The 25,800-nt window shown below is 37.2% G+C and overlaps 1 protein-coding gene across 22 annotated transcripts in view; it reads left to right on the top strand.

Moving 5' to 3' along the window:
• Positions 1–11,697: 11,697 nt before the first annotated feature.
• The window catches only part of CBLB (Cbl proto-oncogene B), a 214,407-nt gene continuing 200,304 nt past the window's right edge, over positions 11,698–25,800 (top strand). For 6 of the 22 annotated variants that reach the window (XR_003118094.1, XM_025375671.1, XM_025375674.1 and 3 more), the window contains exons 1-2: positions 12,072–12,197; positions 13,500–13,681. Coding sequence is in view for 11 of the 22 variants with exons in the window: in XM_025375671.1 (XP_025231456.1) it covers positions 13,514–13,681 (168 nt within the window). In the remaining 11 variants the exon portion in view is untranslated. Of the gene's footprint in view, positions 11,778–12,065; positions 12,373–13,499; positions 13,682–25,800 lie in introns of those variants that run through there. The other 16 variants (XR_003118093.1, XM_025375673.1, XM_025375672.1 and 13 more) reach the window with 5 other exon arrangements.

The following is a 25,800-nucleotide window of genomic DNA, read 5'->3' as shown; positions in this document are numbered from 1 at the left end:
TTTTAAATGTCTCAGGTTATTAATCAAATTTATACTGATGTAAAAGTTTCCTTTACTCTCAGCATCTCTCCCTGCCCCCACAATTTTTCACTATTTGGATCAAGGTAGCATTTACTGAGTACTTATTTTCACACATTATGCTTTGATGACTATATTTAATTCTTTTTCTATTTTTAATGTAGATTTTATGATGCAAGCATCACTGAGGCCTCTGAGATAAGTTCCACCTAGTTGAGTCCATTTCAGGCTTCAGGTAACCATTTTTGTTTCCACAGTGATAAGCTTCTTTATTTAGTTAAGAAGTACATATTAGAATCTGCTATGTATGAAAGAACACACATCTAAATTATATAAGCATAAGAATATTTTCATCAAATACTGATTCAGCATGTCTCTTCAATTATATGTTGTATACGAGGTTATTATAAAATGACTTCTCTTGAATTTCTCTTTCTTATTGAAGCTTAACCTTTGATGACACCTCCAAAAAACATTGAGCCATTCTTAATAAGCTTATTCATTTCAGGCATTAGCTAAATGTCATCTGGTGGCTTGTGTTACATAAATGTTGAATTTAATCATTAAGAGAAATTATCTGAAGTGGATTTGAAGACTCTTCCTTTGATTCTAGTGAAGAGATCCTTTAAGGTAGACTTCACAAACTTTCTTAGATTTGGGTCTGCTACTATGGTAAACGGTCCCATTGATCACCAGAGTTTGTGTGTGTGTGTGTGTGTGTGTGTGTGTGTGTGTGTGTGTATGTGTGTGTATGTTTTAACTGATGGGCGATGAGAAAGTTATAATTAATAACTTTATTTAGGCAATCAAAAAGATGGGTAAAAAAATTAAGAAGTATTTTGGATGAAATAGACTCGAGCTTAAGCAAAACAATGACCTGACAGACCACATCGGTGGTAGAGAAGGCTGCCTTAATAAATTTATTATGTGTAAAATGAACAAGTCTAAATATGGCTGGTAATGAGACAGTATCTGCAAGAGTATTCATACATGAACATTATATTTTAAGGAGAAATACCATAAAGTGAATAGAAAGCAAATAATTTGAAGACCAGTTTAAAAAACTAAGATAATTTATCCTAAATAATAGAAGGTACAGGAAACTTTACATTGTCTTATTAATATACTGTAAAGACTTTTCTACCAAAATGTAGATTTCATTTTTCTTTATGGCCCCAAGTGGGAGAATTGAGGTCACTGAGGCATGTCTATGTACACAGATTTTGGCTGCTTGTAAGGAACAGCTTTCTTCCCATAAAGAGAAGTACCTAAGTGGGAACAGAATACTCTCTTTGTGTTTAAGCAAAGGTTGTTATATCACAAAGTGGGGTTGTATTTGGAATTGAAGCATTGAATCTTCCTAACCCAGAGATTTTACTCTATCCTAAGCTATCAAACCAATGATTATTTAACCAGATATTGTTAGGAATTGTGATATAACCCCAATTCTATTCCCCTTCTTGACTCCCCTATTTTTTTTAACAAAGATACATGTTATGAATGTACCTTTGATAAAAGTATATATCTATATCTACATATATTTATAAATAAATGTCTTTTTTTTACTTCTTTTCTAAATCATATTCAATTAAAATCAAAGTCATGATCCTTTTTCTTTAAAATATATGTCTCATATTCATTATTTTTAACTTCTTTTTGTTGCTGGAGCTGCCACATTTTCCCAGATCCTAATCTGCTCAAACTCAAACCAGATAGATAGCCTACTTACAAGAGCCCTTGCTACTAGTATTCTCATTTCTATATTTTCTTACATACTCTACCATACCAAGAATACATTCCTCAAATAATAATTTTATTTCACCTTTTACCTCTTTCCCTTTTTAAAATTTCCTTTGACTACAGAATTGGTACAAACTCCCAATTAAAAAATTCACAAATTCCCATAACTTAATTTTTATTATTTACCGAATTTTGTCATTCTCAATGTGACCCTTCTGGTATGGGGTCTGATACCATTCTTTTCTAGGGACATTGAGACTTGATTATTTGTGTGTACTTCATTCCCCAATTTTAAGTCCCATCTCTGAACTTCTATTTCCTTCACTTAGTATCCTGGAAGGTCTAGCTTACTTTCTTCCTGGTGTACTTCCTTACCTCTCTTGCCCAAGTTAAACATCCATTTCTGTCTTACTTTTTAGTAAGCACTGTAGTTACATATTTATGTACATATGTGTTGAATAAGCTGGTAGCACTCAATTTACAGTGTTTGAGAGAAGTTCCAGATTTATAATATATCTCTGTTCATTTTTTTTTTTTTACCAATAATATGGTTTAATTGTGCATATGTAATCACAATTCTACAATAACACATACTTCCTACAACATTAGACCCTGAGAAAACATGTGGCAATTCTTTGTCAATTTGGAAGGGAAGCATTCACCTATGAAAGAAAATGCTTCCATCAGGTACTTTAAGGCTGAAGAGGCAGAGGACAAGCTATCCACAAGGAATTTGGAAGAGAAGCTTGTTTCGAAGTTGGATGAGCCATGGTAAAGACTCAAACAGTTTGTTATTTTTAGCTCTGCCAAGAAATAGCTAATTTCATGCAAGAATTATCTTGCATCTGACCCAGAGCAAAGACTCCCTGGCTGTTCTCTGTATATGTTGATGCAACAGGAGAATTGTTTCATGCTTTAAAAACCAAGCGAGGAAGAACTTGAGAAAAAGAAAAGAGAGTTGTAGGGTACTAAACAATTTTTCTTTTCTTTCTGGCAGACTTATTTGTAACTGAAAAAGAAAAGACTGTCAAGATATTTGGTAACTAGGAAGAACTGAAGTGGCTATTTCCCCCCCACATTTTTATAAACCTCTTTTTCTAGGTCAGGTTCCGTTAGGAAACTGACTAGCAGGTGGTAGTTAGTTCTTTCTTTCTCTGCTGTTGACATTCAACAAAACAATCCCGTCATTTATCCTTTTATGTATACATATTTAAAAAATCAATGTTTGCAATTTTGATTGCCTTCTCCACAATATTCTTGTGACTTGCGAGAATAAGATGAAGCATTAAAAATAGGTCATTTAGAGAGCAGGCATAGGGAATGGAGAAGTGTAGGAAATCAACTGTTTCATTACCCCAGTCCCTTTCCCAAGACTGCTTTTTAAAATGCTGTCTTTTATTTTCAAATTCATTTTTCTTCATATTCAGTTCACCTTAGCTGGTAAGAAAGGCTTTGATCAGTATTTTATTGGTATTACTCATATGAATACTCCTTTGTATTATATAGAGGGTATAAGCTACACATACCTCCTGACCTCACCCTGCCTCTTGTCCTTGCCTGCTGGTTATGAAATTATACTTAAAATGTACATCTGTTTCTTCCTTAATACCAAAGATTAAATAGCAGCATGAAGCCTCCTCATTTTCTTTTTTTATGTTGGAAATTGAGATTTTCTTGTAATCAGCAAGCAAAATAAAAACAAAAACAAGACATGACAGGAAAAAAACGGTATATAAGTAGACTAAATGACTTCCTGTTGGGGAAGTGTTTGCGTGGGGGTGCCCATAATCAAAATCATCAATCCTGCCCAAGCATGACGCTGGCATAAAACACTACCAAATGAAGACATCCTGTTATTCCTGCATAAAAGGTAACTATTTGGGAAAAGATAACATATTAAGCTCATATAACTGTCACTGTGAGAAAATTTGTCATAATTTTTCAGCAGTCAGTTGGAGGAAAGGAGACTGAGAGAGAACAGGAACTTGCCTGGAAAAAAACCATAATACAATCTGAGTACAATGTGTACAGTGTGGGTGAGCTCTGACATTAAAGATCATAGAGTCATAGAAACTTGAAGTTGGTTAAGTAAAGAAGGTCTGGTCAGATGGGCTTGGTCAGATTTGTATATCTAAATATAGAAAAGGTACAGTAATAATATGGTATTGTAATTTCATGGGACCACAGTCGTATATGTGGTATGTCATTGACTGAAATGTTGTTATGGAGTGCATGACTGTCTATCGGTGTATTGCTCCTCTTATAGCAGAAGTCTCCTTTTTTCCATTCTCATAGGGTGACATGCCCTTTAATCTCTTCCTTTTAAAATTCTGTCTCAACATATACACTCTTTAAATTTCTCATTCCAAGACTTTGTTCTCTTCCATCCGCACATGACCTGCATTTATGTATAGGCACTATTTAAATTCTCTTCTCCACGTTTCTCATGTTTCTCTTCTTATCTCCAGTTGGTATAGCCTATGAATGTTTTGCAAAAAAAAAAAAAATTTTTGAGTCAGGGTTTCACTCTATCACCCAGGCTGGAGTCCACTGGCAGCATCCTAGCTTACTGCAGCCTTGAACTCCTGTGTTCAAGTGATCCTCCAGCCTCAGCCCCCCAGGTAGCTGGGTCTACAGGTGAGCACCATCATGCCCAGATATTTTTGTATTTTTTGTAAAGGCGAGGTCTCAATATGTTGCCCAGGTTGGTCTCAAACTCCTGGCTTCAAGGGATCCTCTTGCCTCAGCCTCCCAGAGTGCTGGGACTATAGTCATGAGCCACTGCGCTTGGCCTGCAAATTTTTTTTTTTTTTTTTGAAACGGAGTCTCACTCTGTCACCCAGGCTGGAGTGCAGTGGCTCAGTCTCAGCTCACTGCAAGCTCCGCCTTCTGGGTTCACACCATTCTCCTGCCTCAGCCTCCCAAGTAGCTGGGACTATAGGCACCCGCCACCATGTCCAGCTAATTTTTTGTATTTTTAGGAGAGATGGGGTTTCACCATGTTAACCAGGATGGTCTCGCTCTCCTGACCTCATGATCTGCCCGCCTCGGTCTCCCAAAGTACTAGGATTACAGGTGTGAGCCACCGCGTCCAGCCTTGCCTGCAGTTTTTAAAATAAATTGGAACTCTTTCCTGTATTGAAACTGTTGCTCACCCTATAGAAACATGGAAATCGCAACTTTTTTCGTGTGTGTGTGTGATTCTCTATTTTGTCCTTTGTTTGTCTGTAGTCTTTTTCTTCTGTTGTTCTCTGAATGTTGTTCCTTAGGGTTCAATTGTCATCTCAGTGCTCTTCTTATCCTATATAATCTCCCTTTATGGTTTAATATCTCAGGTATTACTCAATTGTCAATGTTGCCAAACCTGTGATCATTTATATTCGATCATCTAATAAACATCTGCTTATTCCATAGATGTCTTAAATTTTCCATTTTCAAAATTAATTCTTTCTTTCCCTGAAATAGATTGTTCTATAATATTTTCTATGCCAGTTGTTGAGGCTTTCACCCAGTAATTAAAGCTAGCACACTGGCAGTTATTCTTGACTCCTCCATCTTTTGCACAGCTCGTATTTCTGTAATTATCAACGACCACTAAATTAACTCATCAGTGGTTCTTAGTCCCCCTTGCTAACTAAAATCACCTGGAGAGATTTAAAAATATGCTAGATCAATTAAAACAGAATCTCTGGGAGTAAGGCCCTTGAATTCGTTATTCTAACGTGCAGAGAGGAATGGAAATCACTTTTCTCAAATGTCACTTTTTTACCTCTGCCCCATTTCAGGTCCTCATTGTCATTTAATGGGTATCTCCTATATGTGGCCACTCTGCCTTCAGTCATACCCCATCTGATCCATTATCAACCTGGCCATTAGGGTAAACATTCTCAAATAGAAATGTTATAAAATCATTTCCCTCGTCTCTCCTGTTTCTATTATATACACACTCCCCTGGCTTAAAATCCTTCAATAACTTCCCCTGAAAAAAAAAAAAAAAACAAAACAAAACTCAAATCCTAACTCTTTAATTGGGCACATGAAGCTGTATTTTCACTTACCCACCACTTGCCACTTTTTGCCTTTTGTTTACTGTTCTCTGCTCCCCACAAAATGGAATTTTTTCCTATTCTCTCTTCTTTTTTTTTTTTGAGACAGAGTTTCACTCATGTTACCCAGGCTGGAGTGCAATGGTGTGATCTCGGCTCACTGCAACCTCCGCCCCCCGAGTTCAAGTGATTCTCCTGCCTCAGCCTCCTGACTAGCTGGGATTACAGGCACCCACCACCATGCCCAGCTAATTTTTGTATTTTTAGTAGAGACGGGGTTTCGCCATGTTGGCCAGGTGGTCTCAAACTCCTGACCTCAGGTGATTCACCCACCTCAGTCTTCCAAAGTGCTGGGATTATAGGCTTGAGCCACCATACCTGGCCTCTTTTCTCTCTTCATACACAGCTTTCTTTCTTTTATGCCCTTGTTCATGAGCTCTCCCCTGACTAGAATGATCCTCCTGTGATTAACTATTAATCCTATTTATTGTATATGTCTTGGTTTAGTAATTACTTTCTCCAAGCTGGGTGAGTGCCTTTCCTCAGTTCTCATAATGACCTCTGCCTATAGAAATTACTGCTTGTACCACCTGAGTTTATAATAATCTCTTTATGTTCCTTTCTCTTTGGAAATAATGACTGGTTCATAATCATCTTTGTATATCCTGATGTCCAGCATAATGCTTGGAATATACTAGATACTTTAAAAAAGGCGTACTAAATAGATGAGTGAATAAGAAATTAAAAATTTTATCAGAAATTATAGCTGATAACATAAAGATAGGTGCCTAATAAGTTTTGTCCCCTAAAACAAACAAGATAATTAAAATAGAAAAAGATCATTTCCTTTACGCTGAGAATAGGAACTTGAAAACCAATAGGGAAGACTTTCTGTAGATTTGCAATATATTAGATCTCTATTGGCATTGTTAGTTACTTCTGTAGGTCATTGTCTTCTGATTTCTATATTTGTTTTGGATCTTTACACTCTTAATTTGGCTTCTTGAGTAGAAAAATGAACATATAACTGATCTATGTTAATTTCATTCTGATTAGCAGATACTTTTCATGTAATTACATGGTTTTTACACTATAAAATAATGTATGAATTTAGGTTTATTACTTATAACTTTCAGGGTTCAATCACTCTACATAAATTTGCCAATGTCCATATCTGGCAAACTGAATGATGTGATCAATACTAAGATCCCCTTCTGCCTTAAAATTTCTGAATTGATATTTTTAATTAAAAAATACAAATAAAAATTCAATGTTGTATTTATTTGGTATTAATCAAAAATGCATGGGGACTGTAGAGACATCGTTATAACAAATTCTAATTTTACATTCTTCACAAAAATCTTTAGGGAAAATAAAATTGTCCATATTTTTTTGAATCATGGCTTCTTAGGGAAACACAGAAAATGTGAGAAGGGCATGAAAAAAATATGGAACTGAGACAAAATAACAGGTTTACTCCAAGTTTACAAGTAGCAATATTTAATGCTTTGATATAATTCCTCTTTATTACAAAGAACAACTATCAAATAAATCACTGTGTGGAAAAGAATTGATCTGGGAATCAACTGGGAAAGAAAATCACAAAGAAGTGATTGTGAAAACATTCATTTCTTCTTCAGATATGTAACCGTTTAATCTGAAATAAACTTTACGATGGAAAACTATTAGGAAAGTTTCTTGCTTAATTTTGCCGTTCTACACTCTGATATTGATTGTTCAGGATTATTGAGCACACATGCTGTCATAAGAATTGTATATAATTTACTATATATACTCACATATGATAGACATTAAAGGATATATGTGTCTAGTAATAGCAGATGCATGTTTCTGCCCACTAAAGAAATGGTTACAGCTTTTAATAAATATGGCTAAGGGAATGATGTTAAGATTATGTGTGTGTATGCACATATTTGTTCTGGATTTCAACTGAGTATACAAAATTATTATCTTACACCACTTGCATTGGGATCTTCAGTTTTTCCTTCAACAAGTGAATTATTAATCACATATTTAATTTTAGAGTATTATTGTGGTAGGACTCGCCAGTTTCTTGCTACAACATCTACTCATCCCTTTCTCTTTAGAAACAAACCGGAGTTTTTATATTGCTTCCCATAATAAAAAACATATTGCCTTCCAGATTTTGCAGCTAAATTTGGCTATGGGACTAAATTCTGGCCTTGAGCTCTTTAAGAGAGATACTTGTGAGAGTTCTCTGAAGATTGGTTAAAGGAAACTAACTCAGATGGAAGGTCCATTTGCCCACCTGACCTTCCTCTTAGGTTTTAGCCTGAAAATCAGTGGTGATGGCTGGAGAGCCAATAGCTATCTTGGAACATGACGTGATTCTGAAGGTGGGAAGCAAGGCTGGCATGGTACAGAAAAAAGGTGGAAACTTGGGTCCTTGAGAAAATTGTGGAGCCACCATATCTACCTGTAATTCCTACTTTCAGACTTATTTCTATGTGTGAGAGATTTATCTGAAGTCATTGTTATTTTTGTTGTTAATATTGTTGTTGTTAAGCTAGCATTCTAGCTGAGCCCAAGCTAGGACTCAGAGTCTGGTTATATCTGACAGCCCCTGGATCAGCATCCCTCAATGCCAACTATTGAATGTAATGGGTTAATGGTGAATGGAATCTATTTCATGTAACAAAGAACAACTTGTTATGCCCAAATATGACGAGGTCATATTGCTCTTATTTCTCTCTAACTTGAGATTTGGGTCCATGTTCTCTATAAGGACTTAGAAATTGATGCTATGGTATTCTGGTTTTGTGTTAGGATGGTCACTGTAAATCTACTTAATAGTAAAAATAAAATCTTGCTTGGAATTGTGAATTAAATGAATCCTCCATTGTGCAGAAACAGGAACAGCATTATATTTTGTATGTAATACTCTTAAACAGTTAATTCATTTATTCGATTAATATTTTTGAGCTATTATGGATTACATAAGTTATGGAGGGGCTTTGTTATTTAGTCAATTCATGTCCAGTATCACAGGGGCCAGTTCTGAATTTGGAGGAAAGAGAAGAAAAGAAAAATTAAAGCAAATGACAAAAGTCTAAATATTTTCCTCAAATAATTATCTTTTTTTTTCTTAATTTCTTGTGTTTACAGACTGGAATTTAAGCTGCATTTTTCTAGATGGCACCAGCCTATTGGTACGTATATTAATGTCAAACAGTAATGCTCAAATCACATGGGTTCACAGTTGTCTCTACATAATTTATTAAGTATTCTTGCCACAAAGTCTCCCCCTCTTTTCTGGGAGACCTGGGGGAAGGGTCTCACATGTCCTTATGACCAGTTTGCTCACATTACTCATTTACTAGCCACCCTCGTGCTTACAAGATCCTTCATGTAGGAGCTCCACCATTCTGTCTCATGTCAGGATCTTCCAATAGAACACTGCTGTCCTGTAACAAGGCCATATACATGTTCTTTCTAGGTTACAATTTCCCACACTGCTAAATGATGTTGCATTTACTTTAAACTGTACCCTACTGGGGACTGACTTATTCTATAGAAATGAGGTGACTATTTCCCTAGCAACTCTGTCAGCCTGAAGTACTATTGCTTATGTCCTGAGTATCATAAAGTCTCTTATGGAAACATTTCTTTGTGTCCTTATGTATAGTCCTGAAGCACGCATCTTTCATTGTGCTTTATCTCTTGTGTCTCTGTTGGAGGCACCCGGGGTATGAAGTTTTATCCCAGCAGTTATTTATTCCCCGTGCACATTTACTTTTTCTAATAATTGGCAGGGAGGACTTCTACTGCCCCATCAGTTTATCAGACAAAACCAAACTCTGAATCCGAGTTTGAGCTCAACTGGGAACCCTGCTACACCAGAACTTAACTTGGATTCCAGATTGCTTGATAAAATAGCTAGCTGACAATAAGCTATAATTTCTTGACTACACACACACACACACGTACATACACGTACATATGTACATACAGCAGTTCCCCTCATCCACAGGATATGCCCAAACCCACAGTGCATGCTTGAAATCTCAGAAAATACTGAACCCTATATATACTATGAGTATTCTAATACATATATAGCTACGATAAGTTTAATTTATGAATAGTCACAGTAAGAGATTAATAACAATAACTATTAATACAATAATAATACGCTACAATAAAAGTTATATAAATGTGGTATTTTTCTCTTTCTCAAAATATCTTATTGTACTATACTCACCTATTTTCAAACCCTGCTTGCCCACAGGTAACTAGAACCAAGGAAAGTGAGATGGCAAATAAGTGGTGAGGAATGCTACCATATCTCACATACATATATTTCAAAATATGTCAAACTATACACCTAAAAACTTATAATTTATATCAACATGATATACTTGATACCATAGGCAACGCCATTTCCTCATTAAGTCATTTCTTTCAGTTGCAAAACACCATGTAAAAGGAGTGGCATATGCTATAACATGTATTTTGGGTATTTTACATTTACCCAGATATGAATATAAGTGATATACTTAGTTATAATGTTCCCTTAAGCCACTGTTTTGCTACATGCTTCTATACATTGATTCTTCTAAAATTTATTTTAAAGGTAACACAGTTTTTTTCTTTTACAGTCTCCCCTTAGTAAATGTAGCTACTACGACTATGAGTAAAAGAGACATGGATGGGTGGAGGACATATGGAGAGGCCAGCACTTTTCTAGATAAATGCAATGTGAAAACAAGGAACTACTCTTTAATTACTGGCACAGAAATAATGACAAGGAAACAAAATTACTTCCTGAATCACACTTTATCACCTGACTGGTTGCAAAGGCACATTTTTTTTTTCCTGTTTTCGTCAAATTAAAATCTTAACCATGTAAATTCAAGGCTGTAAAGGACAACTCAGGATCCTTCACAGTAATAATTACAGTATTAAAATTCTTATTTGCTAGAAAGTGGTTAGAACCATTGAGAAACATTTTATCAGGTTACGTGGTTAGAGAAAGATTTGAAAAAACAAAATCAAAAACAAAAAACTCATTGTAAAATATCAGAACACCTGAGATGTCCAAGCTGTAAAGTGTAATACACGCTATCAACTGTAGTGGAAAGAAAGTTCCAAAGTATGAAGTACAGAGCAATTGTTGGTAGCATGAGTGGTGGGATTGAAGTAAACTGAAATAAATGGAAAGCATTTGTTTAATCTACGATCTTGTTGAAAGACAAGTCCCAGCACAGTAGCTTTCTCTTTTAAAGACTAGCCAGATGTCGGCCTTCTTAAGAGCACAAAGAATGGAACCACAGAAAGAGATAACAACGCTGGTAGAGAACGGCAGCTACAGTAAGGTTGTTTTTAAATGGATAGAAATCTATATAAAGGTGACTCCGACAAAACATAACAGTTGTCTCCTCCTCAGTCATTTAGGCAGACACTTGCACTAAGTAAAAAGGTGCAAGGTATTTATCAGCAATTCCCATTATCTGGTACTTTTATTGCTCTGGCATGATTAGCAGAGACTACTTGGCCAGCGTTGTTAACTATTTGCTTTTTCGTCAGCCTGATGTTTGGTCTGCAACCCCTCTAAAACTAACAGCAAAAGAGAAACTCACAAACTTAGGAAGTTTTAGTTGGCAGGCTGGTGTCACCCTTAGCCTACTCTCTGTGAGCTATATTCCGCATTTTAGAAGCTCGCTGGCTGTTGCTCTTTTTGATAGCCAACAAGAAGCAACGTCATAGACCTGTTTGGCTGCTGTCCTGGGTAGAAGGGTTTGGCAGCCCTAGGGAGATGAATTTCTCCAGCGTTGGACCCGCCCAGAGCAGAGAAGCAACACCCTTCCAGCCACTACTCTGTTGCTATGAAACAAAAGACTAGGAAGGTAAGCGAAGCAGGAAGTCCCGCCTTTCAGCCCCAGACGGCTTTGGCTCCCGTTCCCGACGCTCACGCCCACCTGCCACCCCTTATTGGTTAGCTCCTTCGTGCCTTGCATCCCTTCTTCCATTTCCTTTCCCGTTTCCACTTTCGTTCCCGGGCGAGTCCAGGCCCCTCATTTCTCTCCGAGTCCAATTCCTTTCTGACGTGCTGCGAGCGGGCCTTCCTCTGGGGCCATTGTGTACTGTGGAGGACGTGGACGGGGCGGCAGCGCGAGGAGGACGGACGCCTCCCGCCCATTGGCTGCACCCGCTGTCGGGCAGTGCGCGGGTGTGCGGCATTGGCCCAGCGGCGCGCGGCCCCGCCCCCACCCCGCCCCGAGCCTGGGTCCTGTGTGTGCCACAGGGGTGGGGTGTCCAGCGAGCGGTCTCCTCCTCCTGCTAGTGCTGCTGCGGCGTCCCGCGGCCTCCCCGAGTCGGGCGGGAGGGGAGAGCGGGTGTGGATTTGTCTTGACGGTAATTGTTGCGTTTCCACGTCTCGGAGGCCTGCGCGCTGGGTTGCTCCTTCTTCGGGAGCGAGCTGTTTCAGCGATCCCACTCCCCGCCGGGGCTCCCCACACACACTGGGCTGCGTGCGTGTGGAGTGGGACCCGCGCACACGCGTGTCTCTGGACAGCTACGGCGCCGAAAGGCAAGGAGGGAAGGGGTCGCCGGGGAGGCTCCACACTTCTTACCGGCTTGGGGGTCCGGGGGTAGCCAGGCGCGGGCCAAGGAGGAAGAGGGGACAGCCCCGGCTCTCAGCTGCAGCTGCTGTTGCCGCCGCCGTCCAGTTTGAAGTGGGGCGTTTAAAGACCAGAACCCGCAGGCCGGGGAGGAGGAGACGGAGTCCAGGCTGACGGCGGTGGGGATTGCAGCAGGCGGCCGGGAGGCGCGTCCACCCAGGCGCCGAGCACACAGTGTCCCTCCCGCGCCCGAGACGGACGGGGCTGCGGGCACGGGAGGGACACTTTATCCCCTCCCCGTCCACCTTCCTCCCGCAGCTCAGAGCCGAGGGGCCAGGAAGGGGCTTGAGCGGGGAAGGGACACAGGCGTCCTGAAACAAAGCTTTGGGTGAGAGCAGAGGCGAGGAGCGAGAGAAGTGAACTCCTCCTTTCCGTGGCCGCTCTTGTCAGTGTCTCTCCGTCTCTTTTCAAATGGGCTATTTGTGTGTTATTTCATTTGGTTCTTGGGAATAACGACCCACCGCGTTGATTTAAAGAAATGTGTTCGTGTGTCCGTACTTGGTGGTTTTACTGTGGGACATGTCGTGCGCCTTTGTTGACAACAGAGCTGTTCCTTACGTTTGTGTAGAATAATCTTTATGTTTATATAACTTGGAGAAATCTAACAGAGTGAAAGTGAAGTTTCTGCGTAAGGCTCCCAAAATGTATGATAGGAGCTTCAGTTGTTCTAGTATTTTGAATTGGAATTAAAGCAGGAGGGGAAGAACATTCTGTTTTTTATCTAGGAAACCTGTTTAAGTTTTGTTTTATGAGTTGGGTATTAGTTCAGCCTTAGCTACTTGAAACGTGAGCAGGGTGCATCTTTAACTCTTAGTATTGTAAAAGCAAATCTAGGATCATTGCTCCTAAAACTACTATGTTTAAAGATTGAGAGTGTAAATTCACAAGCTTATTGATGAAAATGAATGTGGAACTTTTGGTTTGCTCTCACGGATGGAGGAAGATACAGTGGGTACAAGTTAGTCTCTTTAGTTTTCTGGTGGTAAGTATTTTCGAAATCAACTAACTTTTCTTTTTTTAAATCTGCCTTTTAAAGAACTAAAATTCCAGATGGCAAACTCAATGAATGGCAGAAACCCTGGTGGTCGAGGAGGAAATCCCCGAAAAGGTCGAATTTTGGGTATTATTGATGCTATTCAGGATGCAGTTGGACCCCCTAAGCAAGCTGCAGCAGATCGTAGGACCGTGGAGAAGACTTGGAAACTCATGGACAAAGTGGTAAGTTCTGTCTGACGTTGCCTGTGCGAAACACTATTCACTTTGTCTGTGGTTTCTCCAGATTTATTTATACAGTTAATTAATACCAACCATTGTTATGGCAACAGTCTTTTGATTTCAATTCATCATTTTTCTTCAACTCTGTGTTTTTTGAAAAGTTGGATTCAAAGACTTTTTTTTTTTTTTTTTTTTTTAATCTTTTGTCCTTTCTACTCTTTAAGGTTCACAGTTCCTCTACATGACTCTGTATGCAGAATTTTACCATTGGCTGCTTTTTTGTTGGTGTATGGCCATAGAATGTTTGGAAGTGTTTGTTCTGTCTTCTGTGAGGTTGTGTTGCTCTTAGATAACAAAAGAGTACAAGCAGGTTATTTAAGTCTTTGATGGACCACTCATGACAATTATCTGGTGTGATACTGAAAATATTTACTGGGGAAAGAAACAGATTAGTTCTTTTTTTAATTTTTTTCCTTTTTTTGTTACTTCGTCCACTGAAGTCTTGAACCCCTCAAAGTCATCCAGAAACAGATTAGTTCTTAAGTGTAGAGGCAGTATTTGAGGGAGTTTCCATTTTCATCTTTGAGAATTCATCTTCATTAAGAAACTTTTTTTGTTGTTAATGGGAGAGTTAACAGTTTCTTTCATCTACTATTCCATTTTGAAACAGGAAACCTTTCGATGGCACATTGTTTATTGTGAAAGGAAAATTTATGTTGGGGGTGGTGAAGCTGAGAGTATCAGAAACCTCTGTGGTTTCTGCATGTTGCTTTCAGACAACCTATAATTTCACAAGAAGAAATCAAGATGGGTGTCAGTATCCAGAGAAGTCAATCTGAATACCTTACAGAGATTTACTCAGAAACTGTAGCTGTCAGTATCCTACTTTACTAAGTATGATTATAAAATAAATTTAAGATGTAGCTTGCGGCTTTGCAAAAATTAATAATTCTTTTTTTTTGAAGCAGTAGCACTGTCCTGTATTTATTCGTAAATGTTTGTAACACATTATGTCTTTATTTCATAGATATCTGGGGCTAATTATAAGTTTAGTTGAAGCAAGACTTGGTATGTTTATAACTGAAGAAATGGAGGTTTTAAAAAAAATTCCTTTATAGGGATGTGACAAAGCATCCATGAAATCATATGGTAACATTCATCTTTGCTTTGATTTGCTCCTGTCTGCAAATATTGGCTATAAAAAGCCACTATCGGTAGTAGTAGTAGTAGTAGCAATACACGAATGTGACAAGATTTCCTTTATTTTCATTTATTCTGATGGAAAGGACACATGAATGACTGGCCTGTCATTCTACAGGCAGTGGTGCTAAATGCAGAGCCAGAATATTTTTGCTAGATAAATAGCCTTAGTTTTGGGCTTCAGTGTGACCTATTTAAGCTTCTGGCAATTTATTCAAATTGTTATATTAAAGTGCTCCAGACAGAATGATGTCATAGTGTCAAAATATTGCAACTTGCTGCTTGGGGTTGAGTTTTGATTTTAGCATTGGATACTTTAGAATAAGGACTATTCAATTGGAAAAATAGCACATATTTGGCAAGCACAATGCTGCCTATCTTTTCTTTGCTAACGAGTGTGCATTTGAAGGTCACTCTCACTGCCTAAATCATTAGTTGGGGTAAGAGAAGGAATTCAAGGTTTTTCTCTAACTTACCTGCTACATAAGTGGACAGCAAATGGTTCAGATTCTATAAAGGGGCTGTGCTTTTTCCCCCACCCTCCATCTTTGAGTGGTCAGTGTTTGTACATTTGTGAGTGTTAGGACTTCAAATCAAAAAGATTTATATAAGGAAGTGGTGAGCTGTAATTACTATAAAATCATTTTTGAAACATTAAAAATGATGTACACAATTTTGGTCTATAACTGGTTGTTAACATAAGTTTTATTCACTTTTAATTATTTCACCATGAGTTATGGTACAATAGGTGGCTATTTGATAGTTAAACATCTGCTATTATTTATTTTATTAACCCTTTTGTGGGTTTAGGTTTAGTCTCTCCAATTGAGAAACTTGACTCAACAAGGAAATCTATTATCAAAAGTCTCTACTTAGTGGGATGTGGGTGCGGGTGTTGGCAAATGTACATTGCCTGTTTATCTTCATTATTTGTCAAAGATGAAAATGGTTGTGTTCATTTGTGAATGTACCCAGGGGCTTTGTGGAGAGAAATCACATAAATTATTATGAAAGAATTCAATATGTTTATTTTTACTCTAAGATACAGTAAATAGAAAGGCATTGATAATTACTAATTGGCAGTATATTTTATTTAAGTGTGTAGTGCAGAAACATCTCCCTCTTTTGTTTATCTTTTCTTATTTGTTAGTGGTGAAGGAAGTGGCTCATAATATCAACGTTATCCTGATGATTACATCAGGGGCTTTATTATTAGTTCTGAAGTTAATCCCTTGACGCATTACCTTTTTAAAAAAAATAACTGCGATAGCATGAATTTAGTTTGTGGATAACAGAAAATAGCAACTTTCACGTCTAATTGGTAGGTATGTAAAAGGCGGAGTTAAGTGTATAGTTACTATTTTTTTCTTGTGATGCCTCTTTGCAAGGGTAGATCTTGGAAGTACAAATATGAACACAAACTTCAATTTCAGTTTGTTCCAGCCACCAATAAAGGAAGATAACTGTTTTTATAGGGAATAATGGAGCAGTCTTGGGTTGTAGGGTAATTATCTAATAGGTATGTAGTTTTACCATTTCTTGGCCTCTGGAATTTAAAATAGTCAATTGAAATTCTTTCCAATTAATGTTCTGTTTTCAGAGGGCAGGCTTTTTCTCTAAGGTCACTGAGAATAGGAGAACGTAATTGCTTAGTTGTCTCCTTATAAGATGTAGAGTGTTTTGTAACAGAAAATCAGTAGCACAGAGTTAGCACAGTCCATATTTTGAGGAAAAGAATAGTAGATAGTAGCACATCCCAAAACGTCCCATTTAAACAGATTTTCTGGCCTTAGCTCTGTGTGTCAGTGTCATTTGCTAGCCGACCCGAAAGCCCTCACATCAGTGGATGCTTATTTGATACAGTGATGGAAGTAGTAATCATGAATACATATCTAGGGTCAGGTGTGCCCGGAATGAAATATGGAGTCTGTTCTGAAGCTACTCAAGAGACAAGGTTTCTTAAACACTTAATAAACATTTTTTGAGGGCTTCCTGTGTTTCCACTGAGTGCTTGTTACTGGGGATATGAAGCTAGACAAGACATAATCCCTCCTTTGACCTGTCAAGGAACTCAGAGAACACATAAATGGATAATTGCCATGTAGTATGGGAAGGGCTGTATTACAAACCCAAAGTACAGTGGGAACAGAATAGAGAACATCCTCCTTGTTTTTCTGGCCAGTGTTCAGACAGTTTTCTTTCTGGATTCTGCTGGCCATTGCCTTTTAGGAACAGCATTAGTGTGTTCTTGTTGGAAATGCTGAGGTGAGAGTAAGGAAGTGATTGCTAATCAGTATGGTTGGAATGATAATTTATTAATGTGAGATTCCTGAGCATGGTTTTCACGAGAATCTTAGCCAGGTGATGGAAAATAGAAGAAACAATTTTCCATCTAATAGATACTAAATATACTGAGCATATGTGGGTGCTCCGGAAATTAGAAAATAATTAATTGATGCTGAAGAGCAAAGCACGCTGAGTACCTGCCTCAAATTTTTGTCTTGCTGTCCTTGTCAATTTTTTTAAATTGCATTACCGAAAGAATTTAAAAAGCACTTAGGAAGTGATGATGCCCATTAGGTTTTTTCTGCCTTTTGCCTTCAGTCTAGTTAGTACATTTTTCAAGCTTGAAATATAATTCATACTCTTTTAAATTTCATTGTGATAATAATATATTTTAAAGTTTGTCAATCAAGGATGCTTGGATTATATACAAATATTTTAAAGAACACAAGTAAACTTTCTTTTCTAAGCTGAGTTCCTCATACCTCTGAAAGATATTCCATGCGGAGTAAAAGAGGTTTTAGATGCCTATTGTTTGTGTTTACTGATTTGGAGACTCTTACCTTCCTAGAGCCTTAAAACAGGGGATATCATTCATTTGAATTATACTTCTTGACCTATTTCCTTTTCCTCACTGAAGTTGTTCCACCTTAGCAGAATCAGTGGATCCTAGTAGACTTGGTTAGGGGATAATAACAAATCGTCTGGACAGTTTTGTTTAGTACTCAATTCAGTTTTGAATTTGTATTGTAGTAAGTGAAGTGATCGCAAAGTCTGGTACATGACTTCTAAGAAAAGCTTGATAAAGTAAAAGATTTAAAGGAATCCTACCAAGACTTACCTTGATTTGTCCCTGCGATATAAAGCAGTCACATAATACAGGCCTTAATCAGTTAGTAATCTTTTAACTATTAAACAATTTTTAGCTTTCAGATTTTGAATCTATTTCTTTCTTCTTTTTAAAAGGTGCTTTTTGTGCTGTCTATTGATTTCATCATTCATTTATCAAATCTCAACATTGGAAAGATAGGCCTTTCCAAACAGCTATGCCATAGAGTAAAATGTAATAAGTGCTTTAAGGTGGTATAAATAAAGTGCTGCGATGTAGTACGTGGCGGAGGTGAACCGTTGCTTGCTAGATAGGCCTTTCCAAACAGCTATGCCATAGAGTAAAATGTAATAAGTGCTTTAAGGTGGTATAAATAAAGTGCTGCGATGTAGTACGTGGCGGAGGTGAACCGTTGCTTGCTAAGGGTGAAAAGCTGGTGTAAAATGAAGCATGAAAGAGGTACTGTCTTGTTCATGGGCTGGATTCCAGTGAGATGGAGGACATGTTAGGTTGAAGGAATGATAGATTGTTGAGTAAGAGAGGGGAAGTTAGGGGAAGATGATAGAGGTTTGACTTTTGTCAAAGAATTTTGTCTTAATTTATTTGGTAGAAAACCATTGGAGGCTCTTAATCAGGGAGGGAAAACATCAGAGCTGTGCTTTGATAGAGTACTTACTTGACTCTGCAAAGCTTGGATTAAGAGAAAAAAACTGAAAGCAAGAGTAATGATCAAGAGGAATTAAAACAGTCTGGGCAAGAAATAATGAAATGCTGGCCTAGATAATTGGAAGTAGGTATAGCAAGTGTTGGTTCAGATGTGGGAGGCATTTTGGAGGTAAAATCTACAGGTGTTGGTGACCCCTTAGAGTTAGAGGACGAAAGAGAAGATGCAGTGAAAGTGACTCTTGAGGTTTTCAGCCTAGTTGACTTTGAAGGCAGTGATGCACTTAATGAGGTAAGGAACGTAAGAAGGAAAAGAGGAAGTGTGGGGGTTAGTTTTTGGCCGTGCTAAGCTCACCATGCCAGAGTGAATTTCATTTACAGTCAGAAAATTAAGTGTACAGTTCAAAAGAGAAGTAGAAACAAGAGACACATATTTGGTAGATATTCTCATAGAGATAGCATTTCAAGCTATAGAACTGCCAGAGATTTCTGAGGAAGAGTAGAGGGAGCAATTCAGAGAAAAAGTCAGATTATTGAATTTTGGGGCGTTTGAGGGGTGTAATTAAATACCAGAGAAGGGAAGAGAATCTACATAGATTAGTGATGAGAAAGGTAGAATTAAAATATAATGATTTCCTAGGTAGAAACAGCTTTAAGAAGAAGATAAAATCTGAAGTTCTGATAAAACTAAGTTCAAATTCAAGTGGAGAAAACCAGAAAGGGTGAAAAGTTGAAAAGTCATGGAATTGTATGATTAGAGGCCATGATTGACCTTTATAGAGCAGTTTAACTTTTGTGATGGAGCAATATTAAAATGTGTATGTGGATTATTTAAAATGGTTCTAGAACGGAAACAATAATGAAAAGGAAGGGAGTTCTGTTAGCTTGAGGATTTGAACATGATAGAAATAACTGGGTGTGTGTGTGGGTGTGTGTGTGTGTTTATGTGCACACACCATAGAAGAGATTCAAAGATTGGTGGGGAAAAAAAAAAGATTGATGGGAAAGGATGTAGTTAGGGAATGGCCTAAGATGCAAGAAGAAAGAAATAGAAGCAGTAACATTCTAGATTAAACTGTGGGAGGGAAAGACTAGGAACAAGTAGAAGGGTTAATCTTGGTGGATAAATGTAACTTCCACTTACAGAGGAGGAAAGCGAGGGAATATACAGAGAAGTTTTGAGGGCGTTTGTAAATTTTATATTGGGTTGTCGGGAAGTGATTTAAGGCGTAATATTTATAGTTTTAAATTTTTGTATCATGAAATACGCAATATATATATTTTAGTCTTCTAGCAATTAAGTGGGTAAATAAGTAAAAAATTAAAATGGAAATCAATTCTCATCTTTAATATTAAGTTCATCTTACTATACACTTGCTGTGACTTAAAGGATACCACAGTGCTATTTTTATCTACTCTGGTTGGGCATATATTAATGCTATTCTTACCTTTTAACTAAGGTTTTTTTGTTTTTTGTTTTTAAGTATTTGTAGGTTGCTAATTTTTTCTAGTAATGAAAGACACATTTTGAAAATATCCAACAAATTTTGTAGGTTTTTAACATAATAACATTTAGATAATTGTTGAGCTTATATTATCTTATAGTATCAATGAAAAGAGTATTAATAGTTATAATATTCTACCTGTTAAAGGATTTTAAAAAATATTAAAGCCCTACATCTTTTCCTGAGAGCCTCTTGGGTTTGAAGAAACCAGAGGATTCCATGTCAGCTGACAGGAATACTGACCTGGGCTTAACCTTATTTCCTGCTTTTCTACACAGAACATTCCAGACTTTTTAAGGGTTTTAGGCAGCATGAGTAACTTTATGAGCTAAATGAACTTTTAAAAATCATGATCCTCGACAAACTGCTCAGTGCCCTTGGTCTAATTTTCATACCTTTGCAAAATCTGCCGGGATTTTGCCTTGTGATGGAATGTAAAATATGGAAGGGAGAAGAAATACTAGGAAGGAGATAGGGCTAACTATGTTCTGGACACAGTGCATAGCACTTTACATTTACTCTTGTAAGAATTATAATATCCTAAGAGGTTTCCAGAAGAAGAACCCTGCCCAAGGTTGTAAAGCTAGTAAATGTTAGGGCCAGATCCTAGGTTTGCTTGATTCTGATGTCTGTGTTCACAGTATGAAGAGTCAAGCACACTCCTCCATAGAACAATATGATGCTTCCTTTTTCCAAAGAAATAAATCAAAAGGGCATTCCCCTCCTCCACTCCCATATTTGATATTATCAAATTCTTCTCCAAATTTTGTACTCAGTTTTAGGCAGCTTTATTCAATATAGTTGTAGATATCCTATTTGTAATATAATTTTCCTGAGAGGTACTTCCTTCCTTTGCTTCCTCCTCCTCTTCCTCCTTTCTGCCATCAAATATTTATTGCACGTCTATATGTTTATTGCAATATTTATTGCACGTCTTTCTGCCATCAAATATTTATTGCACGTATATGCAAAGTTCTATATTAGGTGATAGAGACAGACCAATGAGAAAGACTGTTCTTCACCTTTAAGGAAGTTCTGTTCTCATTTGGAAGAAAGAGTGAACAGAATATACAATTGATATTTTAATTATAACTAGTCAGTTCTTTAATGCTGCTTCTTAATGTCAATCTTCTGGAGACTTCTTCATGGAAAACCGTAAAGGACTTGGTAATTTTCTCTAAATTCAGCTGTAGTGGACTCATGATCAATTTTATATGCCAATTTTGTTTTGCCCAATTAATATTCTATTAAAAAGAGTGTATGTTTTATACTTTTTTACACTTTATACATTTTTATACTTAATAAAATACATTTTTATAATTTTTATATGTTGTAATTATTTGCTGCATTAAAATGGAAAGAACCCAAAGAACTCTTCGGTACCTTTTATTATAAAGAGAGATAGATAGATATATATATATATATATACGTGTATATATATACACACACACACACATATACACACACACACACACACACACTTTTAGGTAACTGTAGTAAGAAACCTCTTCTAACATTTACAGGAGGACAGGCCTTTTTGTTTTGAGATGGAGTCTCACTCTGTCGCCCAAGCTGGAGTGCAGTGGCATGATCTTGGCTCACTGCAAGCTCCATCTCCTGGGTTCACACCATTCTCCTGCCTCAGCCTCCCAAGTAGCTGGGACTACAGGCGCCTGCCTCCACACCCAGCTAATTTTGTTTTTGTATTTTTAGTAGAAACAGGGTTTCACTGTGTTAGCCAGGATGTTCTCCATCTCCTGACCTCATGATCCGCTCACCTTGGCCTCCCATAGTGCTGGGATCACAGTTGTGAGCCACCGCACCCAGCCCAGGGCTTTCTATGTTGTCTTTAAAAATGAGGTAGTTCACTTGAGAGTATATGACTTGATTCAGTGTAACTGAATGCTTCATGAAGTGAGGTGTGCTTTATAATGAAAGTCTTATAGTATAGGCACAATTCCTTACTGTTGAAATTTTCATTGTATTTGGTAAAGTTCTTCCCTATGTTTCACAGGCTGGTTTGAACCTTGTTTGCAAGGAGTATACTATCTTATCTAATACATTTTTCTTACCTTTTGGCTGAAAGTTTTAGCTAAGGCACAGTCAGAAAACTCTTTAAATGCAAGATTATTCCAAGACTAAGTAATGACTTTGAACATTCCTATAGCATTAGTGAATCCTGCTTTTGTATTTGTGCTTTTGCTTTGATATGGTTGAATATATGTATTTAAATACATATTTATATATTGGAATGCATAGCCAATTTATTAATAATATATTTTTATCTATGTGAAACAATGCAGACTACATGTACAGAGAGAGTCTCCTTAAACATTTCTAATACATTTAAGCAAATATAAAAGTCAGTTGTATATTGGTATGGAGACAGTTCCTGATTCTCAAGACCAGCTCTCAGGGTTCTGAGCAGTAACCTTAGTTAGGTTCTAGTTCTGTATTTCAGTGTTGACATGTCAAAAGGAATTGGTACTGGTGATTTCCAAATTTTTTGAGTCAATGACTATAGTGGAATTTTCAGCCTAATTCCAATAATAAATGTTTTGCCTTTTAGTTCAAATGAAAAGAGCAATATTGCTATCGAACCAATTCTTTTATGCACCAATCGGTGCCCTAAAAAGTTCATCATTTTATAATGTGACTACAGATTTGTTCTATATCAAAGCTCTTCTGTATTAGTACCAACCTTCATTCTAGGAAGCAATTTAGGTATTTCTAGAAGAGGTGTAACCATTTGAATCTGAACTTGACCCTTGTGGTGAGCTTGATTTTCTCTCTAATATACTGCTTTTAGAAAAGCAAATTTTCTTTCCTGGCTTTTGCAACTCCTTGCACATAGCAGGTACTCAATAAATATTTATTGAATGGAATTGAATTTGACCTGCTTAGAAGTCATAGTCCTGTTGTAGGGTTATTCATTTTTGGCAGAAGCTGTCATAAGTCACAGGGTTTAATAGTAATCCAACTGATGAACTGTGCACTCAGCGGCATACCGTAGTTCAGCATTGTATATTGCACTTTCCCAAGTGCAAATTTAGACAACAGTTTAGCCTACAGGGCCTTGATGAGCTGACTCTGGCCTATTTCACATCTCTCGTACTACTCACTCACAGCCTTCCTTCCTATGCTCCGACCTTTTAGAATAGCTGTGTGTACTCCTCTCTTAACATGCTTGCTCTCTGGTGTCTCTTAAGCCTTTGCACACTCCTTTGCCTAGAATACTCCTTTTGACAAAGTTAAGTATGTGTTTCCTGACAGTCTTATGTGGAAATGAGTGAGCTGCTGCTTTTCTCCTGTAGCAGTTTGTACTTGCCTCCATTATAGCACTAAATTCTCCTGTAATTCTTTTCCTAAGCCACCAGTCTTTCCCACTAGACAGCTGCTTGAGGGCAGGTGTGTGATTTATTACTTTCTCTGTTCCCTAGAGCCTGAAACAATGCCTGCCACATAAATGTTTGTTGAATTAACAAATGGGTCCTGAACTTTATGTAAATTTGCAAATGGAATAAAATAAAAATGTAAATGAGTTTAGCAGGGATCATTAATTATATGCCTAATTTTAATTAAATTGTGATATAGTTAGATCAGCCCGAGATTCAGAAGATGCAAGCTCTTGTATTGGATTAATGATATTTTAATGGTCCCTTAATCTTTCTAGTTCTTAGTTTTTTTTTTTAATCTGGAAATGAATGGATTGGATGGAATCTTTACTACGATCCCTTAGAGCAAGAATTACATTGCTCTTAAGTTAATTATAGAGAACTACGTCTCTTCTGCCAGACTCTTTGCATCTCTTTGAATCAGGAAGTATGTTCTAGTCATCTATAATTTCCTAGCACTAAGCTCAGTACCTGGCATATAGTAGTTCAAACAATTTCCACCTGATAAAGCGATGAATTCCCACATGGAATTACAGTTTTAAATAAAGCAAATGAGAAAAAAGTTCAGATAAAGAATAGTGAATTAAATATTTGTAAAATGTAAACGTTTCTGTCGAAGAATATTTATGTGGAATGTCTGAAAAAAAAAAAAATACCCGACAGAAATTTTGTATTTATCAGTTAAAAAGTTCCCTAGAAGAGGAAATGAATTTGAAGCTGCCTGGTCCCCAAACTACAAGAAAATAGTGTATCAGTCTGTGTCATATTGCACCAAGTTTTATGTTGCTGAAATTAAACCATGCCTGCTGTAGACTGTTGGTGGCAATATTCTTGGTATCTATGTATACTTGTGATAGTATTTTTGGTTTAAATAATTTAAAAACTGTATTCTTTTTCAAGCATTAAATAATTGACATATTTGGGACTTAATCTTTAGGGCAGAATGAACTCTGATTATACTAATGTATCATGTGTTAAAAGGGGGGTAAAAAAGCTCTGTCAGCCCTTTTCACGATACTTTTGTAAAGATTTGCTATTATTTAGTAAATGAGATGCCATTCTACATTTCCAAGGACTTTCTAGGAGATTAAAATAATATTATTACTTTTAAACTAAGCCTGTACCTTTGGGTTATTAATTTGAATACTTGATACTTCAGAGTTCAATTGTAAAAATAAAGGAAAAATACAGTCAAACTATTTGTGTAAAAAAATAGCAGTCGACCAATCCATTAGTTTGTTGGTTATATACTCAACAATTCTACTTTAAGGCATTGTTTACAAAGAGGAAGAATATATGATCATGCCCTGGGTTAATGTGAAAAATATTATCCTAAATTAGGGCCGATGGTTGGAAATTTCAGCCAGATTTTTCTCCCCGTGTACTCCCCCACCAAAAAAACCCTGATCCCCAATGATTTCTTTTTTCTTTTTCTTTTATTTTTATTTTTATTTTTTGAGATGGAGTCTTGCTGTCTTGCCCAGACTGGAGTGCAGTGATGTGATCTTGGCTTACTGCAAGCTCTGCCTCCCAGGTTCAAATGATTCTCCTGCCTTAGCCTCCTGAGTAGCTGGGATTACAGGCACCTGCTACCACGCCCAGCTAATTTTTGTATTTTTAGTAGAGACGGGGTTTCACCATGTTGGCCAGGCTGGTCTTGAACTCTTGACCTAATGATCTGCCTGCCTTGGCCTCCCAAAGTGCTGGGATTACAGGTGTGAGCCTCTGCGCCCGGTCAGTTTCTTTAAGAAAGTAAGTGTGATAGTGCTATAAGAGTACTTTTTAAATTTGTTGGTTCCTTGGTTTATTGTGTTTGTTAGGCTTGAAGTTGTTGTAGTTCAATTGTTTATTTGTCCCAGGCACTTTTATGGGTGCCCAGGGGCAGATCCATGTTTTATGCCCCCTGAAACCTACCTAATTTAAAAGAATCTGTCTAAATATAAAGAATACGAAAGTACAAACATCAAATTGTGTATGAGAGTGAATTTTCTTCAGAATGAGAAAAATCCACAAAACACTATAATTTTTAAAAAACAGGTATATCTACAAATGATTAGAGAAATAATCTGCACTAGTTTTTGGCTCCGTACATTTTATACTTTGATTATCTTCCATTGCCACATATACTTCCAGTTTTGGGTGCCATGAAACACATTCAAATTGCCAGATTTGAATTGCATTTCACTGTTCGCATGATAGGCTGGTCAGCATTTGGGCACTTCAAGTGTTTCTGAAACCATCTTTTAA

Source organism: Theropithecus gelada, chromosome 2, assembly GCF_003255815.1.
Source record: "Theropithecus gelada isolate Dixy chromosome 2, Tgel_1.0, whole genome shotgun sequence".
NCBI lineage: Eukaryota > Metazoa > Chordata > Mammalia > Primates > Cercopithecidae > Theropithecus > Theropithecus gelada.
The sequence above is the reverse complement of the archived record's forward strand: the minus strand, read 5'-3'. Positions and strand labels throughout refer to the sequence as shown.